We start from the raw sequence: 22104 nt of genomic DNA on the forward strand, positions 1-22104 counted from the left end.
ACACACACAAACTCACCGACACCAACACATACACACACACAAACTCACCGACACCAACACACACACACACACGCACACACTGACACAAACACACACACTCACCGACAGAAACACCGACACACAAACATATACTCACCGACACAAACACCGACACACACACACACCAACAGACATACACAAACACCGACTCACTCACACACCGACACACATACTCACCGACACACACTCACAGACACACACACTCACACACACAAACACCGACACACACACACTCACCGACACACACACACTCACACACTCACCGAAGGATCGTACCACTTCACATGCTGTTTTCATCACGGTAAATTCTGATTGGTTGACATTAAGTCTCATGACTGTAAACATAATTCCACAGTCTGGACCACAGTCACCAGTCAGCTGGTGCTGCTGCTCCTCAGATGAGAAGATGCAGGACGTTCAGGACGTGTCACATTTACATTCATGGTATTTGTCCATAGCGATGGAGATCAGTGCTTTGTTGGACCGTATCTGATCTTCGTACCTGTACCATCACAAGACCGGAGAAGAAGGATCAGCTGAGAGAAGTTCGGCCCTTTTTCTAAACCTTCCTCCGAGTAGAAAGTTTTGATTTTAACGGCACTGAGCCACAGCGCCACCAGGTGGCGGCCCGTCGGGACTGCAGGCCAATACTGCGCCAACTGCAGAGGGGCGGAGGGCTGAACTGAAGCTGCTACGGCGTGTGGATGCATGTAGGAGGAGATGTAACATGTTGCTATGGTGATGCGATCCTGCTATTTGTGCCGAGGAGGGAGGCACGGGGACCAGAACCATCTTTAGGTTCCTCCTGGTTTCTTTTTTTTTTTTTTTCAATGCAGACACATGACTAGAGGACAGGACACAGAGTGGGTGGTGCTGGCGCTAGGGGCGGAGTCTGGAGACCAACCTGAACTCCAGAAGCTCGGCGAAGCACGTGGACTGATCACAGGCCGTCTAAGCTGCAAAACTGTGCCGCCAAGCGTTTAGGCCATGTATGGCGCGCACACACACACACACACACACACACACACACACACACACACAGCTACTCAGTATGCAGGATCCGTCGGCTCGCCATCGTCGTCACTCCATGCTGCTGCTGCAAGGATCAAAGGCTCATTTGGTGGAGCTTCCTGATGAAATATTCAGCGAGCTCACACTCTGCTACACAGAAGTGATGTTCCGAGTTGGAGAGTAGAACCTCCATCAGCCAGACCCCGACCTTCAGACCTGACACCTGGCCCTTCATGTGGAACATGTGCACTGAGAAGATGCAGTGTGGTGTTTGGAAAATGGAGTTTCGCCAACAGCAACTCCTCCACCTTAACTTCTGCTGATCCAGAGCATCTGACCAGGCATGTTCTCCTCGTGATCCCATTCTGCTCAGCGTTGGCTCTCTCTTTCAGCTGGTGAATACCGTGTTTGGTGGTGGACCAACCCCGTCCCTATCCTGTTCCTGTCCCCATTCTAATTATGATCTTACATTGCATTACACTGGAGCTCATGTGACTTCTACCAAGAAGACCATGACCTGACCACACCATGACACAGAGCTGGTCCAGCGCAAAGTTCATTGATTTTTTTCTTTTCCTTCAAGTCGGGTGCTAAATGGTGCTGCTGTGTGTTTTATGGTGCCATCCAGGTACAATTAGAATTGAGTTTCAAAGCTGGTCTGTGGTACATCAGTCTGAAAAATTGGTTCTATATGTTCCAACAGATGCTTCTGAATGGTCCATCTCTCTAAAATACTGGTCCTGTAAGTTCCACCAGATGCTCCCAGATCTTTTGAATGGTCCGTCTGTCTGAGATACTGGTCCTGTATGTTCCACCAGATGCTCCCAGATCTTCTGGATGGTCTGTCTGTCTGAGATACTGGTCCATTACATTACCAGATCTTCTGGAGTACTGCTGTGGGTTGTTCCAAGGTGTGAAATGTAAGATTAAGTCTCCTTTTTAACAGAATTTCACACATTCAAAACCAAGACTCAAGATTGAACTGCTTTTCCGTTGAATAGTGACATTATCACTTATATTTTATATCATGCTGTTGAAATTTGATTAGAAAATGACTTGGCATCATTTTGACAGTAAATATTTTTTTTTAACCCAGATTGTCATGTTGTCAAAGGTTTCTGTAAGATCCAACATCTGTAGGCTTAATTAATATTTTATATCAAAATTTATTAATATTGCCACACTGGTACAACACAGTTCACCTTTTCTATTATTATTATGTATTTTCGAAGATTAATTTAATCTTTGCTCTTTCTTCAAATGGGACAGCGGCGCCACTTAGTGGTGGTCAGCGATTGTGACGTTAACGTGTTGAGCCAGGAGAGTCCCACGCGTTATAATAATACAAATATCATCAGAAATATCATCAGTCCCACCAAAACTGAACCAATATTCATTCCAGCAGGTTCTTCACCACATCAGGATCTTGCTATTTACCTGGACAACTCGCGGCTCTCTCCTTCTGCAACAGCCCGCAACCTTGGGGTAACAATAGACCAACAACCAACTCTCCTTCTCAACTCACATCAGCAATCTTTCCTGCTCATGTAGATTCCTTCTCTACAATATCAGACGAATCCGCCCTTATCTGGTCAACCCAGGCCACCCAGATCCTGGTTCAGTCCTTAGTAACCTCACTACTGGACTACTGTAACTCCCTTCTAGCTGGTCTACCACTATGTACCATCCAACCTCTACAACTCATACAAAATGCAGCAGCACGACTGATCTTCAACCTTCCCAAGTTCTCCACACCGCCCCTCTACTACGTTCCTCCACCGGCTCCCAGTAGCTGCACGCATCAGGTTCAAAATACTGATGCTGGCCTACAAAGCCAAACATGGAGTAGCACCATCCTACCTCACAGCCCTCATTACACCTCGCACTGCACCTGGTATACTCCGAGCCTCCAGTACTGCTCGCCTGGTCCCTCCATCTCTGAAGGTAAAAGGAAGACGTTCATCTAGACTCTTCTCCATCTTGGCCCCTCGGTGGTGGAATGAACTTCCAGCTCAGTCACTGAGCACCTTCACACGGCAGCTCAACACCTTCCTCTATAGAGAAGATTTAGATGAACTTGGAACCTTCTTCTTGTCTGACTTCTGTATAGAAACTAGAACAGAGTGAATAAAAAGATTGTATTCATAGTTGGGGGTCCTAGTGAACCAGAACTGACCACTTCATCCATGGTGACATGGAAGCACGTTGTAAGTCGCTCTGGATCAGGGCGTCTGGTAAATGGCACAAATATAAATGTAGAAACGCAGAAAAACTTCCTGTTTCCATCCTAAATGCTGCAGTACCTGACATACCTGGGCCAGCGGTGTCCTAGCGGAAATGAAGTAGCCTCGTAATCAGAAGGTTGCCGGTTCGAATCCTGAGTCGCCAAGGTGCCACTGAGGTCCCCTTGACGAAGGTCCCGTGCCTTTCTGGCTCAGTATCAAAGTCATTATTTTCTGTATAACAACTATAAAATGATTAAATCCTTTTTCATATACTTGATTCAGAGTTTATATGTTATTAATAAAAATAAAAACCAGGTTCTTTTAAAAGCAGAGTTTGTTTTTTAATGCAAGAATCATCATTATTTTACAATTACATGAAGAGTTCTCATCTTTTATACAATATGTAGCACTTCATCGTTCTGCCCACTACCGTATTTACACCGTACGAGGTTCACGCGACCCAAAATGCACAAGGTGTGTGTGGAGAGGGCGGGGTCACAGACAGGAAGTCACATCCACCCTGATGGACAACAGAAGACACGAGGACGTTCCTTTCTCTCTTCACACAGAGTCCTGGAGGTTCTACATAGCAAGAGGGTCACCAGTCTGTCCGAAGCCACGCCCCTTTTGATAGAACCCAGGCCCGGTTCTCACCGGATCAGGAAGGAACCCCTCACAGGACTGAAAGGCAACTGAAGAAGAAGAGCAGAGAAGGCTGGAGAACCACCTGGCAGTCGGAACCTCCAGGACATCTTCTCTCAGACACTGAGATGGCGTTATGGTATCCGGGCCGACGCTGCAGTAAGAATGGCAGGAGGACCTCAGTGGGACCACCCGTTGGCGAGACGCGCCCAATCAGACCACCCGGTTCCGCTTGTGGGTGGGCGAGTCTGTGATGACGTCGCCGCACTGGGAGGAGCCTCGTTTCCGGGCGCCGTTGTCCAGGTGACGGGCCATCTCCTCGGAGATGAAGGTGTTGAGGTCCACGTCGTGAAGGCCGTTCCGGCGACGCCCCGAGGTGGGGCCGGCGGTCAGGTGAGTCGGGGACCCGGGCGCCCCAGAACGCATGCTGATACTCGCCATGGCGCCGCTCAGTCCTGTACGGGCAGGAGAACATGGTCACGCTAATCCAGATGTTCAGATCTTCAACAATTCTAATAACAACACTGATGATAACAGAATTATCAGAAGAATTAATCACTTATAAACACTGACGTCCCCAACCGGGTCGTTTCATTAAAACATCTCAACGTTGGCCTTCACTGGGCTTCCGGAGGTTCCTCAGATCTGCAGCACCCCGGCTGCACTTGAGGCCGAAAGGTCTGAAAATGACGTTGTGGACCCAAGATCCCGATGTTCTGGGCACCTTAGTTCTGACTTTGGCCTGAAAAAGGCCTCGTTCTGTTGGCACGAGACAGGACTGATGGTAGATCTCCCCATTTCTTCAGAGAAATCAGAGTAACTGGATAACATCAGTCTGTCCATGATGTTCTTCCTGGAGAGAAGTGGCTTCTTTGCTGCTCTTCTTCACACCAGGTCATCTTCCACACATCTTCACCTCACTGTAGATTGAGCCTTCACATTCCTCAGCAACTCTGCATTGGTGACATCCCGATCCTGGCGCACACCTGAAGCCTGCTTCACAACACCAGTTCTTCTCTCCTTGAACTTTTTATGCAACGTGATGATGACGGAAAGTGTTTCTGGGATTAAGTTCATTTTCATGGCAAAGTTGGACTTTGCAGATCATCTGATCATCTTCATAACAGTCTGGAATATATGCAAATTAATCATAACAAAAACAGAAGCAGCAAACTGTGTGAAAACCACTTATGTGTCATTCTCCAAACATCTGGTCACAACTGGACAACATAAAAAAAAACGTCCCAACCAGGAGAGGAACGTCCTCCATACCAAACCGAGTACGAAAAAGAGGGGGAGAGAGCGAGAGAAAAAAGAGAGAGAAGGGGGGGAGAGAAGAGAGGGAGAGAGAGAGAAGGGGGGAGAGAGAGAAGGGGGGGGGAGAGAGAGAGAGAGAAGAGGGGGAGAGAGGGAGAGAGAGAAGGGGGGGGAAGAGAGGGAGAGGGAGAGAGAGAAGGGGGGGAGAGAGAGAAGAGGGGGGAGAAGAGAGGGAGAGGGAGAGAGAGAAGAGAGAGAAGAGGGGGGGGAGGGAGAGAGAGAAGGGTGGGAGAGAGATGGGGGGGGAGGGAGAGAGAGAGAGAGAGAGAGAGAGGGGGGGGAGAGGGAGAGAGAGAGAAGAGGGGGGAAGGGGAGAGAAGGGGGAGAGAGGCAGTACCATGCAGGGCGATGGCTTCTCGGAACGGCTGTAGGTCGGTCTCCACGGACGAGCTGGTCTCGGCCGAGGACACCACGGTGAGTCTGGGCGTGGTCCTGGCGCTGCGTGGGGGCGGAGTCTTGCCACACAGGAAGCTGATGAGGTCCTCCCGGCGAATGTTGCGCCGCCGCTTCTTCACCCAGGCCAGCACGTCCTTGTTCCTCCGCTGGTGTCCCAGCTGGACGCCCAGGTCGTAGCTGCGCTGGTGGGCGTCCACGCTCTCTACACCAGGGACAAGTTACACCCTCCTCAGTAAAGCCCAGTAAAATGAACGTTATAAGGCGGCGCGGCGCGGCCTGCTCACCCTTGTACAGGTTGGTGACGGCCGTCGCCGCGTTCTGGAACGGGACCCACAGCGACAGGCCCTGCTGCTGCTGACACACGCGATCTGGGGGACAGAGGGACACGTCAGGCACCGAGCGACATCTGACCCGCCGCGCCATTTTGTCTCTCGGCACACGGAGGGACGCGGGCGGCTTCTGTCCGGCCCGGGGCCGCTGCGGGACGCCCGGGTGGACGCGGGGGCTCCGCCGGCGGGCGGCCCGTCGGCTCCGGGCCGGACAGAAGCGCCGGAATTCCGGCCAGACGCCGCCGCCGCAGCCCGCTACGCGGCGGACGCGCCGACCGACAAAATGGCGCAGCCGCGGGGCGGAGCTGCAGCCCGGAGCCGAGCTCCGCGACCTTTCCCCGGATAAGAACCTTTATAGAGCTGCGCCACCGCCGCGGCCGAGTTCTGGAAGAGCGGCCACAGCTTCTGGCGGCCCTGCTCGGCGTCCTCCTCGCCCTGCTCCTCCTGCTCGGCCGCGGCCAGGCACTGGCGCTCCCACTTGGAGAACCAGTGCTCCGGGCCGTGCTCCTGGATCTCCGACTCGGCCTCTGGCTTCTTGTCCTCCATCGTAAACAGCGCTGCGCAGCGCTACGCGGGCATGGCGGAGCGGCCGCGTCCGTCCGTCGCTCCGTCCGTCTCCACAAGATTACAAACGAAAACACCGAGGCGTGCTAGTCGCCAAGCCCCGCCCGCCGCCGCCGCCGATTGGACGGGGAGCCGAAGGGGGCGGTCCATGGACGTTTCTTCAACGTTTCATTGGACGTGAATGAACGCGCACCCGAATATGCTGTTGTTGCCACGACCGCTGCCTTTAAGCGAGTTTGCGCTTTCTTCTTGGTCGTAAAGTCAGTGGCTGGTGACGTTTATCTTTCATGCGAGGTGTTAATGTTCGAAGATTTATACCCGGATAATGGTTGACTGGGCAAAAATGATTTAATATTTGAGAATATTTAAGAGGTACCACAGAGAAACAGAAAAAAGTTCGGTTCAGAGTTGAGGTTGTTTACGTCCAGCAGGGTGCGCTGTTCTCATATTATAAAGCGACATTTTCTCAATCCCAGAGAAGCAGACCAACAATAATGAAGAAACCGCAAGGTTTTGTACTACAACTCTACACGTTTCAGGGTGTAAAGATACAACTGGACTATAAATTACACTTTTCACTGTGTAACACACGACTGGACTATAAATCTACACGTTTCAAGGTGTAACACACGACTGGACTATGAATTACACTGTTCAAGGTGTAACAGACGACTGGACTGTAAATCTACACGTTTCAGGGTGTAACACACGACTGGACTATAAATCTACAAGTTTCAGGGTGTAACACACGACTGGAGTATAAATTACACATTTCAAGGTGTAACACACTACTGGACTATAAATCTACACGTTTCAGGGTGTAACACACGACTGGAGTATAAATTACACTTTTCACGATGTAACACACGGCTGGACTATAAATCTACATGTTTCACGATGTAACAGATGACTGGACTATAAATCTACACGTTTCAGGGTGTAACACACGACTGGACTATAAATCTACACTTTTCAGGGTGTAACACACGACTGGACTATAAATCTACACGTTTCAGGGTGTAACACACAACTGGACTATAAATCTACACGTTTCAGGGTGTAACACACGACTGGACTATAAATCTACACGTTTCAGGGTGTAACACACGACTGGAGTATAAATTACACTTTTCACGATGTAACACACAACTGGACTAAAAATCTACAAGTTTCAGGGTGTAACACGACTGGAGTATAAATTACACTTTTCACGATGTAACACACAACTGGACTAAAAATCTACAAGTTTCAGGGTGTAACACGACTGGACTATAAATCTACACTTTTCAGGGTGTAACACATGATTGTACTATAAATCTACACATTTCCCGGTGTAACACACAACTGGACTGTAAATCTACACGTTTCAGGGTGTAACACACGACTGGAGTATAAATTACACTTTTCACGATGTAACACACAAATGGAGTATAAATTACACTTTTCACAATGTAACAGACGACTGGACTATACATCTACACGATTCAGGGTGTAACAGACAACTGGACTATAAATCTACACGATTCAGGGTGTAACACACGACTGGACTATAAATCTACACGTTTCAGGGTGTAACACACGACTGGAGTATAAATTACACTTTTCACGATGTAACACACAAATGGAGTATAAATTACACTTTTCACAATGTAACAGACGACTGGACTATACATCTACACGATTCAGGGTGTAACAGACGACTGGACTATAAATCTACAAGATTCAGGGTGTAACACACGACTGGAGTATAAATTACACTTTTCACAATGTAACAGACGACTGGACTATACATCTACACGTTTCAGGGTGTAACACACGACTGGAGTAAAAATTACACTTTTCACGATGTAACACAAGACTGGACTATAAATCATTTACATTTACATTACGGCATTTGGCAGATGCCCTTATCCAGAGCAACTTACAACATGCTTAAGTTACCATCGATGAAGAGATCAGTTCTGGTTCACTAGGACCCCAACTATGAAAACATCTTTAAAGAGGAAGGTCTTGAGCTGCCGTGTGAAGGTGCTCAGTGACTGAGCTGGAAGTTCATTCCACCACCGAGGGGCCAAGACGGAGAAGAGTCTAGATGAGCGTCTTCCTTTTACCTTCAGAGATGGAGGGACCAGGCGAGCAGTACTGGAGGCTCGGAGTATACAAGGTGCAGTGCGAGGTGTAATAAGGGCTGTGAGGTAGGATGGTGCTACTCCATGTTTGGCTTTGTAGGCCAGCATCAGTATTTTGAACCTGATGCGTGCAGCTACTGGGAGCCGGTGGAGGGAACGTAGCAGAGCGGCGGTGTGGAGAACTTGGGAAGGTTGAAGATCAGTCGTGCTGCTGCATTTTGTATGAGTTGTAGAGGTCGGATGGTACATAGTGGTAGACCAGCTAGAAGGGAGTTACAGTAGTCCAGTTGTGAGATTACTAAGGACTGAATCGGTAGTTGGATGGCCTGGGTTGACAGATAAGGACGGATTCAGGGTGTAACACACGACTGGACTATAAATCTATACACTGAGACTGAGTCTGAGTCCCGGACACGTTCCACAACTGCGGAGCTCTATATGAGAAGGATCTGCTCCCAGCTGTGACCTTCTGTACTTTTGGTACCAGTAGTGACCCCGCACCCATTGATGGAAGGAGGCGTGGCGGTTCGTTAAGAACCAAAAGTTCACTCAGGTATTGAGGGCGAGGGCTTTATAGGTCAAAAGTAGGATTTTGTAGTCAATCCTAAATTTGATGGGTAACCAGTGCAGTGATTGTAAGACTGGGGTGATGTGGTCAGATTTCCTAGTTCTAGTTAGTTCTAGCTAGTTCTGAGTTTCCTCATGTACCTACTCACAGTGCACCTTTCACAACTGTCAAAAGGGTTATGACTCTTGACTGATTTCAGGTACGCCCTTGAAGGAGCATCACACTCGAGCATCAGACACTCATGCTTTTATATGTACAGAATACAGCTGAAAGTGACGTGATCGTCATTGTGATACACAGCAGCACAGCACAGGGTGAAACGTGTCCTCTGCATTTAACCATCACCCTTGGTGAGCATGGTGCCCATGGTGTGTGGGGACGGGACCTTCATCACGGGAATCTCAGAGGCATCTTGGCGGATCGGGATTTGAACAGGCAACCTTCTGATTATGGGGCCGCTTCCTTAACCGCTAGGCCATGGCCATTTTGCAGCTTAAGATGTTTGTTCTCGCACAAAAAATCGGTGAGATCCTCCTCAAGAAACATGGGCTTCTTCCTCACCGCTACTATATACCACTGCTAGTAAAAAGTGGAACCCCATCGATGTTAATGTCAAGATGTACACTATTGCACCTTGTACTTGTCACCACATTTTGCCTGTGCTAATGGTCCTTGTGGTGTAGCTAACAGTGTCCTGGCATCTTCTGGCTAATTCTTCTGTCTTAAGTCATCTTCAGATTCACCATGAGTTTGTTCCGAGTCTGCAGGATAACCGTCCACATCTGTCCCTCAGTGACATCGCTGTCACTAAGTAGTGCAGTGCAGTCAGCAGACCTTGTCAGTGTCCAGCTCAGGTGAAAACGGCCAGAATCTTGAAGAATGTGGTCCACAAGTACGCCATGTTGAACACAACTACGCTATTTACACCGAGGAACGCTGAATGTGAGAGTCTCTACAGCCAATCCTGTAAAAAGTCATAAATACGTAATCTCAGCACAAACAAAACCATCGTTTCCTTCATTAATCTCTGTCAAAATGCAGGATACTGTAACTCTACGCTGAAGTAAACCCGAATTAAACCGCTAGCGGGGCCTTAACTTCCAACATTTACACCATACGAGTCGAACCCTGCATGACTGAAGGTAACGCAATTTCATAATTAATAATAGTTAATAATAGTGAATATTTAGGCAGCTAGCTGGCTTTGTTCCCTCAGTCACGAGCAACTGGTTTTGCTGAACAAGCTGTATAACGGATGTGAAAAGTGAACATTCACAAATGTATGAAGTTAGTTCGTCTAACGCTAACCTCATGGCACCAAAATGAAGTAACTCGCTAAAATTGGTTCTTTAAAAAAAGAATCATTCCACTTCCTGCTAAAGGAACACAGACACGCGTAACGTAGAGTAGAATTCAGCCTGTTAACCAGAGTGGGAGCAGGACCACAACTGCGGTCTGGTACATATGGTTCCGTTTCTCCAGGACCAGCGTTGTGTAGCATCTGTACCATGTGAAGTCGTGGCCAAATACAGGACGGTGATGCCAGAAGTCATTCTTCTGCCTCGGTTAACCATGTTTACCTGCAAGGAAACGCTTTCGGAGCGTTCACCTGGTGTCAAGAAGGAGCTGTGGTGGCCTAGCGGTTAAGGAAGTGGACCCGTAAATCAGAAGGTCGAATCCCGATCCGCCAAGGTGCCACTGAGCAAAGCACCGTCCCCACACACTGCTCCCCAGGCGCCTGTCATGGTGCCCACTGCTCACTCAGGGTGATGGTTAAATGCAGAGGACAAATTTCACTGTGTGCACCCTGAGTGAGCAGTGGGCACCATGACAGGTGCCCGGGGAGCAGTGTGTGAGGACGGTGCTTTGCTCAGTGGCACCTTGGCAGATCGGGATTTGAACCGGCAACCTTCTGATTACGGGGCCGCTTCCTTAACCGCTAGGCCACCACGGCCCCAGAAGGAACAGAATGGCGGGATGTTCTTTTTTCACCGTTTAGCGAGGTTGGTGGACATGGAGGACTCGACTCGTTTAGTGCAACAAATTTATTTCATTTTGGTTTTGGTCGGGTGCAATGCTGAAGCAGACGGCGCGCCCGGCCTGGAACCTCAGCAGACGACGCCTCCAGATGCTTGGAGGAGGAGCCAATCCGACCAGGCTGCTGGAGGAAGTGGGAAGAAACGACTCTGATGCCGAGGGACCACCGGACGGGCCGAGGGACCTACGGACGGGCCGAGGGACCACCGGACGGGCCGAGGGACCTCCGGACGGGCCGAGGGACCACCGGACGGGCCGAGTGACCACCGGACGGGCCGAGGGACCTCCGGACGGGCCGAGGGACCTCCGGACGGGCCGAGGGACCACCGGACGGGCCGAGGGACCTCCGGACGGGCCGAGGGACCACCGGACGGGCCGAGGGACCTCCGGACGGGCCGAGGGACCTCCGGACGGGCCGAGTGACCACCGGACGGGCCGAGGGACCTCCGGACGGGCCGAGGGACCTCCGGACGGGCCGAGGGACCACCGGACGGGCCGAGGGACCTCCGGACGGGCCGAGTGACCACCGGACGGGCCGAGGGACCTCCGGACGGGCCGAGGGACCACCGGACGGGCCGAGGGACCTCCGGCTCCGGCCGGGTTTTAATGCGTAGCGTGGCCCGGCGGCTGCTCGGCCACGCGACTCTTGAACAGCGTGATCTCCTCCAGGTGGCGCAGCGGCGTCTCCCGCATCACCTGCGCCAGCTCCTCGTGCAGCAGCGGGTAGACCAGCACGCTGAGCGCAGGCCGCGCCCCCTCCAGACTGCAGGGGGACAAGTTATATCTATTCAGCTTGCAGCGTGAGAATAAATCCAACGTCTCACCATCTTCTCAGTAGGAACGGTTGGGAAGAATGTTGAAAACCCACCTCTCCAGCAGGCTCTTCTGAAGTGTTCTGCAGGAGACCAGCGTCCCGCCAGTGAACAGGTGACACACGACCACGTTTTCAGAGCGCTGCATGAAGTTGGTCACGGCGACTGGCTGAAAGCTCCCGTTTCGCGAAACGATGCACAGACGCTGCAGATTCTGACAGTGACTCAGTGCGTCGAAGAAGTGCGCATTGGCGCTGAAGTAGGGCTGCTCCAACCTACACACACACACACACACACACACAGCTGGTGAAACAGGTCCTTCAGTGTGGGACAGAACGGGGACCTAAACTAACTAAACTATCATTTCCCAAACCCACACACAACATCTCAACACTAATGGTGTATGTGTATTCGCTGTGTTGTGTGTAATGGTGTGTATATTTTTGTCGTGTGTAATGGTGTATGTGTATTCGGCGTGTATATGTGTGTATTCGGTGTGTTGTGTGTATTCGGCGTGTATACGTGTGAACCGGAAGTCCCGCAGCTGGCCGCAGTGTCGGAGCGTCTCCAGAAGTGCCTGTGTGTAATGGTGTGTATATTTTTGTCGTGTGTATTTTTGTCGTGTGTATCGGTGTGTATATGTGTGTATTCGGTGTGTTGTGCGTATTCGGTGTGTATACGTGTGTACCAGAAGTCCCGCAGCTGGCCACAGTGTCAGAGCGTCTCCAGAAGTGCCTGTGTGTAATTGACGTTTTGTAAGGACCCCAGGTTGGCGAGGGTTAGCGCCCGCAGGTCCCTGCATCGCTGCGTGTATTCGGTGTGTATATGTGTGTATTCGGTGTGTTGTGTGTATTCGGCGTGTATACGTGTGTATTCGGTGTGTAATTGACGTTTTGTAAGGACCCCAGGTTGGCGAGGGTTAGCGCCCGCAGGTCCCTGCATCGCTGTGTGTATTCGGTGTGTATATGTGTGTATTCGGTGTGTTGTGTGTATTCGGCGTGTGTACGTGTGTACCGGAAGTCCCGCAGCTGGCCGCAGTGTCGGAGCGTCTCCAGAAGTGCCTGTGTGTAATTGACGTTTTGTAAGGACCACAGGTTGGCGAGGGTTAGCGCCCGCAGGTCCCTGCATCGCTGCGTGTATTCGGTGTGTATATGTGTGTATTCGGTGTGTTGTGTGTATTCGGCGTGTATACGTGTGTATTCGGTGTGTAATTGACGTTTTGTAAGGACCCCAGGTTGGCGAGGGTTAGCGCCCACAGGTCCCTGCATCGCTGTGTGTATTTGGTGTGTATATGTGTGTATTCGGTGTGTTGTGTGTATTCGGCGTGTGTACGTGTGTACCGGAAGTCCCGCAGCTGGCCGCAGTGTCGGAGCGTCTCCAGAAGTGCCTGTGTGTAATTGACGTTTTGTAAGGACCCCAGGTTGGCGAGGGTTAGCGCCCGCAGGTCCCTGCATCGCTGCGTGTATTCGGTGTGTATATTTTTGTCGTGTGTAATGGTGTATTCGGTGTGTTGTGTGTATTCGGCGTGTATACGTGTGTATTCGGTGTGTAATTGACGTTTTGTAAGGACCCCAGGTTGGCGAGGGTTAGCGCCCGCAGGTCCCTGCATCGCTGTGTGTATTCGGTGTGTATATGTGTGTATTCGGTGTGTTGTGTGTATTCGGCGTGTATACGTGTGTACCGGAAGTCCCGCAGCTGGCCGCAGTGTCGGAGCGTCTCCAGAAGTGCCTGTGTGTAATGGTGTGTATATTTTTGTCGTGTGTATTTTTGTCGTGTGTATCGGTGTGTATATGTGTGTATTCGGTGTGTTGTGCGTATTCAGCGTGTATATGTGTGTATTTGGTGTGTATATTTTTGCCGTGTGTAATGGTGTGTTGTGCGTATTCGGCGTGTGTACGTGTGTACCGGAAGTCCCGCAGCTGGCCGCAGTGTCGGAGCGTCTCCAGAAGTGCCTGTGTGTAATTGACGTTTTGTAAGGACCCCAGGTTGGCGAGGGTTAGCGCCCGCAGGTCCCTGCATCGCTGTGCCAGCGCCACCAGGCCGCTCCCGGTGAGGACCCCGGGAAGGCTGGCCAGCGTCAGCCTGCGCAGAAACGGCAGGCGCCCCAGCGCAGCGAGGTGGGCGTCGCCGACGTTCCGCGCCCAGGGGCACGCGGGCGGGTCTTTCCGGATGGCGGGTTCGTTGCGGGGCATGGCGGAGCAGAACCCCGCCCCCAGCAGTTCCAGTTCGGTCAGGTTTCGGCAGCCCTGCAGGAGCACGTGCAGGTGAGCGCATGACTCCGCCCCCGCCCCGGGCCGGGGCACTCCCACGCGACGAAGCTTCCGGAGGCCAAGGAGCGGGGAGTCGGAGGCTCTTCTGTCCTCCAGCGCTGTGGAGATGTCTCCTGGACCTTCTGACCTGGCTTCTGGGGTAGTGACCGATGGGTCTGGTGCAGGAGGTCCACTGATTGGTCCGTTGGCTGTGAAGGTTTCTGGGCTCTGGCTCCCCCTCTCAGCGATGGCGCATACGGGCAGGGCGAGTGACCTCAGATGCTTCATTCTGCCCAGGATACCACACAGGTGTGTGTCTGTAGACACACCTCCGTTGCCATGGTGATAATGGGTGCCTGACAGGTTGAGGTGCTGGAGCTTAGGACAACCCTCAGCCAGAGTCCTCAGCCAATCAGAGTCCAACTCCTTGCCACTCCCGCTCAAGTTGAGGCTGCACAGAGGTCGGAGGTCAGAGGTCACAATCCCAGGGGCAGAGCAGCGGGACAGGTTGAGGTAGGTGGGGCAACCGTGGAGCAGGACACGGCTCAAACTTGTCCCGTCCAACCAGGAGCGAGGCAGCTGCAAGGCTGTGACCACGCCCTCTCCCGACTGGGACAGTCCCGCACCGAGGCTGTCCATCAGCGCATCAGCAGCAGCCGGCCGTGCAGGGGCGGAGCCAGGAACAGCGAGAACCAATCCAGCGAGGCGTTCCGGGACCCTGGCGCTGAACCCCGCCAGGAAGAGGGACAGCAGGGTCCGGTTGACCTCGCCCGGTGCCAGGTGCACGGAGAACCAGCGCAGACTCTGGTAGTGCGGGACGCTGCTCTGTCCCACCGCCAGCTGGACGCAGCCCTCGACCCCCGCCTCGCTCACCTGCAGAGAGAGAAACAGCCGACAGCGCCGGTGCCACGCCCACAACCCCGGTGGAGCCGCCGGCGCAACCAACCTCCAGAACCAGCGCCAGCCTGCAGAGGGCGGGGCAGCAGGGCACCACGCCGTACGACGGCACCAGCAGCGTCTGTCTCAGCTCCACCAGCTGCGCCAGCGTCCGCGCGCCCTCCGCGCCCAGCTGCTGCAGGCTGAAGCCCCGCCCCACGTCCAGCGCCAGCGCCCGGAGGCCGCGCAGCGCCGGCAGCAGCCGGGACAGGCGGCCGCACGTCACCCGGCAGCCCGACAGGTCCAGCCGCACCAGGGACCGGCAGCGGGTCACCTGATCCACCGTGGGGCCCGACAGCCAGTAGCAGCCGCTCAGGTCCAGCGAGGTCACGTCGCCGCGGACCCGCCTCAGCAGCAGCCGGACCGCCTCGTCGCCCGCCTGCAGGACCCCCAACATTCCCGTCACTCACAGTCCACCACCTGGGAACCCCTAGTTCTGTAGGTGCACAACTACAGCCACTCGGATCCAGACCCACAGTGAGGTTTAAATGCTAATGAGGAGGACAGCGGCCTATAGAAGTTGAGGGGGTGGAGATAAGGCTTTAGGGGCGGGGCGCTGCACTCTTTACACCCATTTCTAGGCACCGCAGGACAAATTACAAGAACATTATGAAATGATTTAAAGAAGACATTGTCAAGCACTGCAGCGCAGCACACGGTGACGCGGTGAAACGTGTCCTCTGTATTTAACCATCACCCAGACAGCAGTGTGTGGGGAAGGGACCTTCATCAAGGGGACCTCAGTGGGCACCATGACAGGCGCCCGGGGACCTCGGCAGTTCGGAATTTGAACCCGATTACAGGGGCCGCTTTCTTAAGAGCTAAACCACCACTGGCCAGTGTGATTAGTGTGAGAACGATGTGAACGTGGACGGTGAGGAGGTGACACGGATGCTGACAACAAAAAGCAAAGTTTGGGGTCAATTTCGAGCATGAATAAATGATGTTAGATGTATAAACTACATATTCTTGATAAACAACGTTCGTTCTGGCTGAACTAAGAGCTGGTGGGCGGAGTCAACAGTACGACACGCCCACGTTTGAACTTCCTGACGAATGAGAAGGAAACCCCGACATCTCAGCTTCTTTCCCTCCAGGTGAAGGCAGTGTTTGAAGGCCGTGTTCGGTGCTTACCGAGTACTCCTGGGTCAGGTCGATGTGCGCCACCAGGCTCTTGTCCAGACACAGAGAAGCCAGCTTCCTGCAGACGCGGCTGACGTGGTGCAGCAGGTCGTGTCTCGGCACGAAGCGCAGGATGTTCAGCAAAATCTCGTCCGAGAACTCCGAGATCCCGACGCGGCTGTGCGGAGAACCGTCCGGAGCGCTCTCCTCCTGGACAAAGTGGACGTCAGCACAGAACATCTACCAGAAGAACCTGCGGGACACCGGGCGCGGAGCCACCGCCGCCGACTCCACTCACCGCGATCTCCTGCGCGTCCATCTTCTCCTCAGCGGCGTCGGGAACTGAGGCACGACGCTTTACGACATTTCGCGACGACGGGCGGCCGACGCGCCGTAAACCGGTGGGAGGTGTCGCGACGTCACCAGTCCTGGACGTGTTCCGAGGACTCGGTCAGGGTTTAAAGACTGTCATAGGCAGTCTAAAGGTTCTCAAAAACTATAGGTTCTCCAGACAAGCAGAAAAAATAAATACTGGAACGAGAGTTTATAGTGGAGAAGTTAGTGCACAAAAAAAAAAAAAAAAAAAACCCCCTTGATAACTCTTGAACCACACATAGCTAGTAGGACCCCACCTCCAGAAAGGAAAAGAGCAGGACTTGAACCATGTGCATTTTATTGCATGTTTCAGTGTACAGAAGATCCATCAGGGCGTTTCTAGTACACACCCAACCAGCCCTGGTCCAACCCCGAGGGACACTTTACTCAAATGAAACAGTAAAGCTGTTTGCATAACCATAAAGAACATAACTAAACAGTATTTAAGGCTGCAAGTACAAAAACATAATTTACATAAGCAAAATAAAGATGGAACAGATGAGCATGGTGAACAGATGGTGCTGCGCCAGGCCCACAGCAAACACCCAACAACCTTTATTTGGAATGACTGAAGAGAACAATGTACATTTAAATGTCCTGCATTGTCCATCCTGGTGGGACTTGTCCTCAGACCACGGCGCTCGGGTGAGGAGGCCAGTGCTGCGGCGTCTGGGGGGGGAGGGGATGGATGGAAGGAAATGGCCGTATGCCGCGTTGGTGTGGGTTTAGAAGCACTTGCGGTGCACAATGGAAGGACCAGACTCATCATACTCCTGCTTGCTGATCCACATCTGCTGGAACGTGGAGAGGGAGGCCAGGATGGAGCCACCAATCCAGACGGAGTACTTGCGCTCAGGTGGCGCAATGATCTATGGGAGAAAGAGACATAGGGAAGGATCAATATGAGCCAGTGGAACCAATCAGCTCTGCAGCCAGATGAGGGGTGTGGCCAGAACCCTACCTTGATCTTCATGGTGGACGGGGCGAGGGACGTGATCTCCTTCTGCATACGGTCGGCGATGCCGGGGTACATGGTGGTGCCACCGGACAGCACGGTGTTGGCGTACAGGTCCTTACGGATGTCCACGTCACACTTCATGATAGAGTTGAAGGTGGTCTCGTGGATGCCGCAGGATTCCATACCTGTAGGAGACATGGGTGAAGCACGTTAGAACCGCGTGCAAGGCTGAAAAACCTCATTTTCTCGTTAAGCGTGGTCTCCACCCACCCAGGAAGGAGGGCTGGAACAGGGCCTCGGGGCAGCGGAAACGCTCGTTGCCGATGGTGATGACCTGGCCATCAGGCAGCTCATAGCTCTTCTCCAGGGACGAGGAGGAGGCCGCCGTGCCCATCTCCTGCTCGAAGTCAAGAGCCACGTAGCAGAGCTTCTCCTTGATGTCACGGACAATCTCACGCTCGGCCGTGGTGGTGAAGCTGTAGCCACGCTCGGTCAGGATCTTCATGAGGTAGTCTGTGAGGTCACGACCAGCCAGGTCCAGACGCAGGATGGCGTGGGGCAAGGCGTAACCCTCGTAGATGGGCACGGTGTGGGTGACGCCATCTCCAGAGTCCATGACAATACCGGTGGTACGACCAGAGGCGTAGAGGGACAGCACAGCCTGGATGGCCACATACATGGCGGGGGTGTTGAAGGTCTCAAACATGATCTGCAAAAAGGGGGGAGAAAAAAAATAAAATATAGTTCTCAGCACCGAGGTGCTCAAATCACAACATGCTGGAAGGTCCTTTATTTTGCAGGCGCTTTTATCCAAAGCGACTTACAGGAGGACACCAGCAGTTCTCATTCGGTTTCTAGAGATTGAGTTTACAAAAACTAAGAGCCCAGATAAGGCCCAACTTGTCAGCAAAGACAAGGTCCTCAAGCAGCTCTGGAGACATGTGGATTAGACATGCTACCACACCGTGCATCAAAGGGGGATTAGAAATGAAACGTTAGAGCAAAACAAAGAACCTGAGATCTTCAGAGGATAGGGGCCCAGAGTGGCACAGAGCTCCTGGATACAGTGAACAGAGAGGAGAAGTGAGGAGAGCTGGAACGGAGCAGTAGATCAGGGAGAAAAGGGAAGAGAAAGTGGGGCCATGGGCTACCTGGGTCATCTTCTCCCTGTTGGCCTTGGGGTTGAGGGGAGCCTCGGTCAGCAGGACAGGGTGCTCCTCAGGGGCCACGCGCAGCTCGTTGTAAAAGGTGTGGTGCCAGATCTTCTCCATGTCATCCCAGTTGGTCACGATTCCGTGTTCAATGGGATACTTCAGGGTCAGGATACCCCTTTTACTCTGGGCCTCATCACCAACGTAGGAGTCCTTCTGCCCCATGCCCACCATGACGCCCTGAAACGCAGGAGTGTGAGCAACTCTGTGGACCAACTCAGCGTGGACGCGCTTATGGACTCCACCCGGCGCGCCATACCTGATGCCTGGGCCGACCCACGATGGAGGGGAAGACTGCACGGGGGGCATCGTCTCCGGCGAAGCCAGCCTTGCACATTCCAGATCCGTTGTCAACCACCAGGGCGGCGATCTCGTCTTCCATTTCTGAGGGAACATTCCAGATTTTTATAAGTCACGTGGATTTTCACGGCAGTACAAAGTCAGGCGAAATTAAACAAAAGGAGTGACTGCCATGGTCGACATCCGCTAAAGCACGTTTTCAACATTAAAAAAACAAACAAAAAAAAACTTGAAATCGATCAGCTTAACTAGAGAGGGGAGGGAAAAAAAAAAAAAAACCCTCCGGGCTCGGTGCCACCCACTTCCGGTGGAAAGCGCGCTGTGATTGGCTGTCAGCAGGACTGCGCGCATGCGCAGTGCTGAGGCCGGCGGACTGGAGACAAAGGAAGTGGCGCTCGTGACTGAGTATTGCCATATAAGGGCAGGAGTGGCGCTGCGGCCACGCCCTTCAAAACGGCGGCTCACGCTGCAACCGACACAGCAAAAAGGAGCGAAAAAAGCGGATAATTTAACCAAATCACGAACTGCAGGTAAGGTGGCTCCTCCATTCAAACTACAACGAGACGGCACTGAAGCAACATTCATAACGAAATAAAAAAATAAATAAACGCAACAGAGCGCCCGTTTAGCAGTAAATTACCAGCAAGAGGTTAAAAAAAAAATACCACAAACGTTTTAAATGAATAATTCTAACACAAATGCGTGAGGAAGAAGAACGTTACCTGCGTTTGTTCGGGTGTCTCCGGGAGAGAGAGCGAGAAAGACCAACGTGCAGCTGCGCAGCGACTCGGTGAAGCGGTGCCGCGCATGCGCTCTTATACCAGGCGCGGTGACCCGTTCGCGCCATATACGGTCATCTCTGGGCGCCGAGCGCGATGATTGGCTGCTCGGCGCGGTGAGGACCCGCCCACCGGCGCTGCCGGCCTTCAGAAGGCGGAAAATGGAGGCAGGAGCCAGAAGAAGAAGTTAAATATTAAAATAATAACATGGCGGCAGGAGCCAGAACAAGAAGTTGAATGTTAAAATAATAACATGGAGGCGGGAGTCGAAACGAGAAGTTAAATATTAAAATAATAACATGGCGGCAGGAGCCGAAACGAGAAGTTAAATATTAAAATAATAATAACGACCCAGCCCGGGTGTTCTCTGGTTCTGGTTTCTCTACTGGTTTATTGACTGCTGTGAGTCTGGGAGATGGTGGTGGGTGCATGCTTTAGTACATGCTGGGATAACGCATGGAGCTGTAGGAGCGTCCAGACGTCCCAGGGCGTCTCCTGCTGCTGCCCAAACGTGTCAAAATAAAAGTCCCCCTCGTCCCTAACATGTGTGAAGCTGGTCTCCACCAGGAAGTTCCTGTTTACTCCGACCCAGACACTAGAAACAGGCCTCAGTGCAGATGCCGACACCCACCCTTCTTCCTGGTGTCTGCAGAACCTGCTGCTCGCACGTCTGGTGGTCATCACATCTTTTCATACGAGAACATTTCATATTATATGCACCAACACAGAATGGTACGTGCACGTTGCCCTTGCTTACACCCCTGCTTTGTACATGAGCAGAATGAGTTGTTGCACACACGATAAGGTTCTCATCCACACACACACACAGGCACCGTCTCACCCAGTGATTCAGTCCTGATGGACCCTAGCCCTTTAAGAGACACCTCTGTCACATCCTTATATGGTGATGTCTGAGAAGGTCACATGGGTGCTGTGGAATGCAGCACTTTAGGTCACATGACTACTGAGAGAGGATGAATGAGTCTCTCACCACACACATTCTCTCTGTGTCCATGGAAACCAGTGAGTGACACATGCCCAAGTATGGTTCGGTTGTAAGCACACTGTAGAGGGTGTGGCCCAGGTAGAAGACACACACACACACGTTCAGTATCCACTGGTTTTTGTAATAAAAAGAAGTCCCTCCCCTCTGTAGAACCACCTGGTCAGTGTGTGTACCTGGACATTTTAAACATGCAGTACTCCAACACCTGCTCTAGTTCCTCATTATGAACACATTTCCAACCTCACAGAAAGGTTCTGCAGTAAATTGCATATCGCATTCGAGGCGCATTCGTATTTTTAACGTCAGACTGTGACGTTGGTGTGCTGTCCTTGAGCAGATTCAACAGCTGGGAACACCTCCCTCGCCATGGGCTCCTCCATCGCGGAGCTTCAGAGGTGTAAAATGCTGCAGCATGGAAACGTGGTCAGTGGTCCGAGCAGCTGTGGACTCTCTGCTCTTAAACAAATTGCCAATATTGTGTTTTATTTTATTGCTGCCTTTATGACTGTTCTTATTAATTTTGTACATTTTCTGTTTTATCTATATTGAACTCTTTTTGAGAGTGGCTGAATAAAGTATTTTATTATCTTCTGTGCAGCACTTTGGCCCAGCGTGGTTGTAAACTTGATGACGGAGCACCGGTTCCAGGTGTTGGCCGGTAGAATGGCGATTATGTCACTCCGGGTCACACGTCGCGTGATTAATGTGCTGGTTCGCTGCCGACCCTTCGGGGACGTAGTATGGACGGGTGCTGGATCAGACGGGGTGGATTCGGGAGCGTGCTTGGCTTGTTGGAGGGTGATGAGGTTTTGATGGTCGGTCCAGACCAGAAAGGGGGTCCTGCTGCTCCGCTCCAGGAGTGGATGAAGTGACAATCTGGGCGATAAGAAAGGAGATGTTTTCGATATGTACGTCCATCCGACGTGTCAGGGGCGTGGCAGTGGTGTAATCGATGAAGGTCCACTGCAGGACAGCAGGAAGAAGCAGGAGATGGGAGGGATGTGGTGTGGTCGGGGGGCCAGTTGATCGGTTCCGCGATGGTGGGAGGGGGATGCACAGTAAGCACAGAGGCCCTCCCGGTACCGCTGTTCCCTCCCCG

General features: G+C 52.3%; 3 protein-coding genes and 1 long non-coding RNA gene across 8 annotated transcripts; 1 reads left to right on the forward strand and 3 right to left on the reverse strand.

Moving 5' to 3' along the window:
• Positions 1-3591: 3591 nt before the first annotated feature.
• LOC114785843 (UPF0472 protein C16orf72 homolog) lies at positions 3592-8239 on the reverse strand. Of its 2 annotated transcripts, none has more exons than XM_028972476.1 (4): positions 6310-8239; positions 5915-5998; positions 5572-5832; positions 3592-4372 (listed from the first exon to the last, which is right to left on the reverse strand). In XM_028972476.1, the coding sequence occupies exons 1-4, from the start codon at positions 6503-6505 to the stop codon at positions 4131-4133; spliced, it is 783 nt and encodes a 260-aa protein (XP_028828309.1). In that variant the 5' UTR covers positions 6506-8239; the 3' UTR covers positions 3592-4130. The 2 variants fall into 2 exon arrangements, with proteins under 2 accessions (XP_028828309.1, XP_028828310.1); XM_028972477.1 differs by having other exon boundaries at positions 5915-6097; positions 6184-6449.
• Positions 8240-11250: 3011 nt separating this feature from the next.
• Positions 11251-16732, reverse strand: fbxl18 (F-box and leucine-rich repeat protein 18). 4 transcript variants are annotated; one of them, XM_028972186.1, is made up of 7 exons: positions 16675-16732; positions 16389-16586; positions 15265-15633; positions 14022-15191; positions 12600-12646; positions 12126-12344; positions 11251-12020 (listed from the first exon to the last, which is right to left on the reverse strand). In XM_028972186.1, exons 1-7 carry the CDS (start codon positions 16693-16695, stop codon positions 11861-11863), a joined length of 2184 nt encoding a protein of 727 aa, XP_028828019.1. In that variant the 5' UTR covers positions 16696-16732; the 3' UTR covers positions 11251-11860. The 4 variants fall into 4 exon arrangements, with proteins under 4 accessions (XP_028828019.1, XP_028828020.1, XP_028828018.1 ...); XM_028972187.1 differs by lacking the exon at positions 12600-12646 and having other exon boundaries at positions 11251-11801; positions 11842-12020; positions 13975-15191; XM_028972185.1 differs by lacking the exon at positions 12600-12646 and having other exon boundaries at positions 13975-15191.
• A 522-nt stretch (positions 16733-17254) lies between these two features.
• On the reverse strand, positions 17255-20045 carry actb1 (actin, beta 1). Its single transcript, XM_028972487.1, has 6 exons — positions 19943-20045; positions 19180-19304; positions 18861-19100; positions 17980-18418; positions 17713-17894; positions 17255-17620 (listed from the first exon to the last, which is right to left on the reverse strand). Exons 2-6 carry the CDS (start codon positions 19300-19302, stop codon positions 17477-17479), a joined length of 1128 nt encoding a protein of 375 aa, XP_028828320.1. The 5' UTR covers positions 19303-19304; positions 19943-20045; the 3' UTR covers positions 17255-17476.
• Positions 19585-21617, forward strand: LOC114785936 (uncharacterized). The gene is made up of 3 exons (XR_003749138.1): positions 19585-19750; positions 21343-21428; positions 21604-21617. It is a non-coding gene; the product is annotated as an uncharacterized LOC114785936 (long non-coding RNA).
• The last annotated feature ends 487 nt before the right edge of the window (positions 21618-22104 follow it).

This window comes from Denticeps clupeoides, chromosome 3 (genome assembly GCF_900700375.1).
Source record: "Denticeps clupeoides chromosome 3, fDenClu1.1, whole genome shotgun sequence".
NCBI lineage: Eukaryota > Metazoa > Chordata > Actinopteri > Clupeiformes > Denticipitidae > Denticeps > Denticeps clupeoides.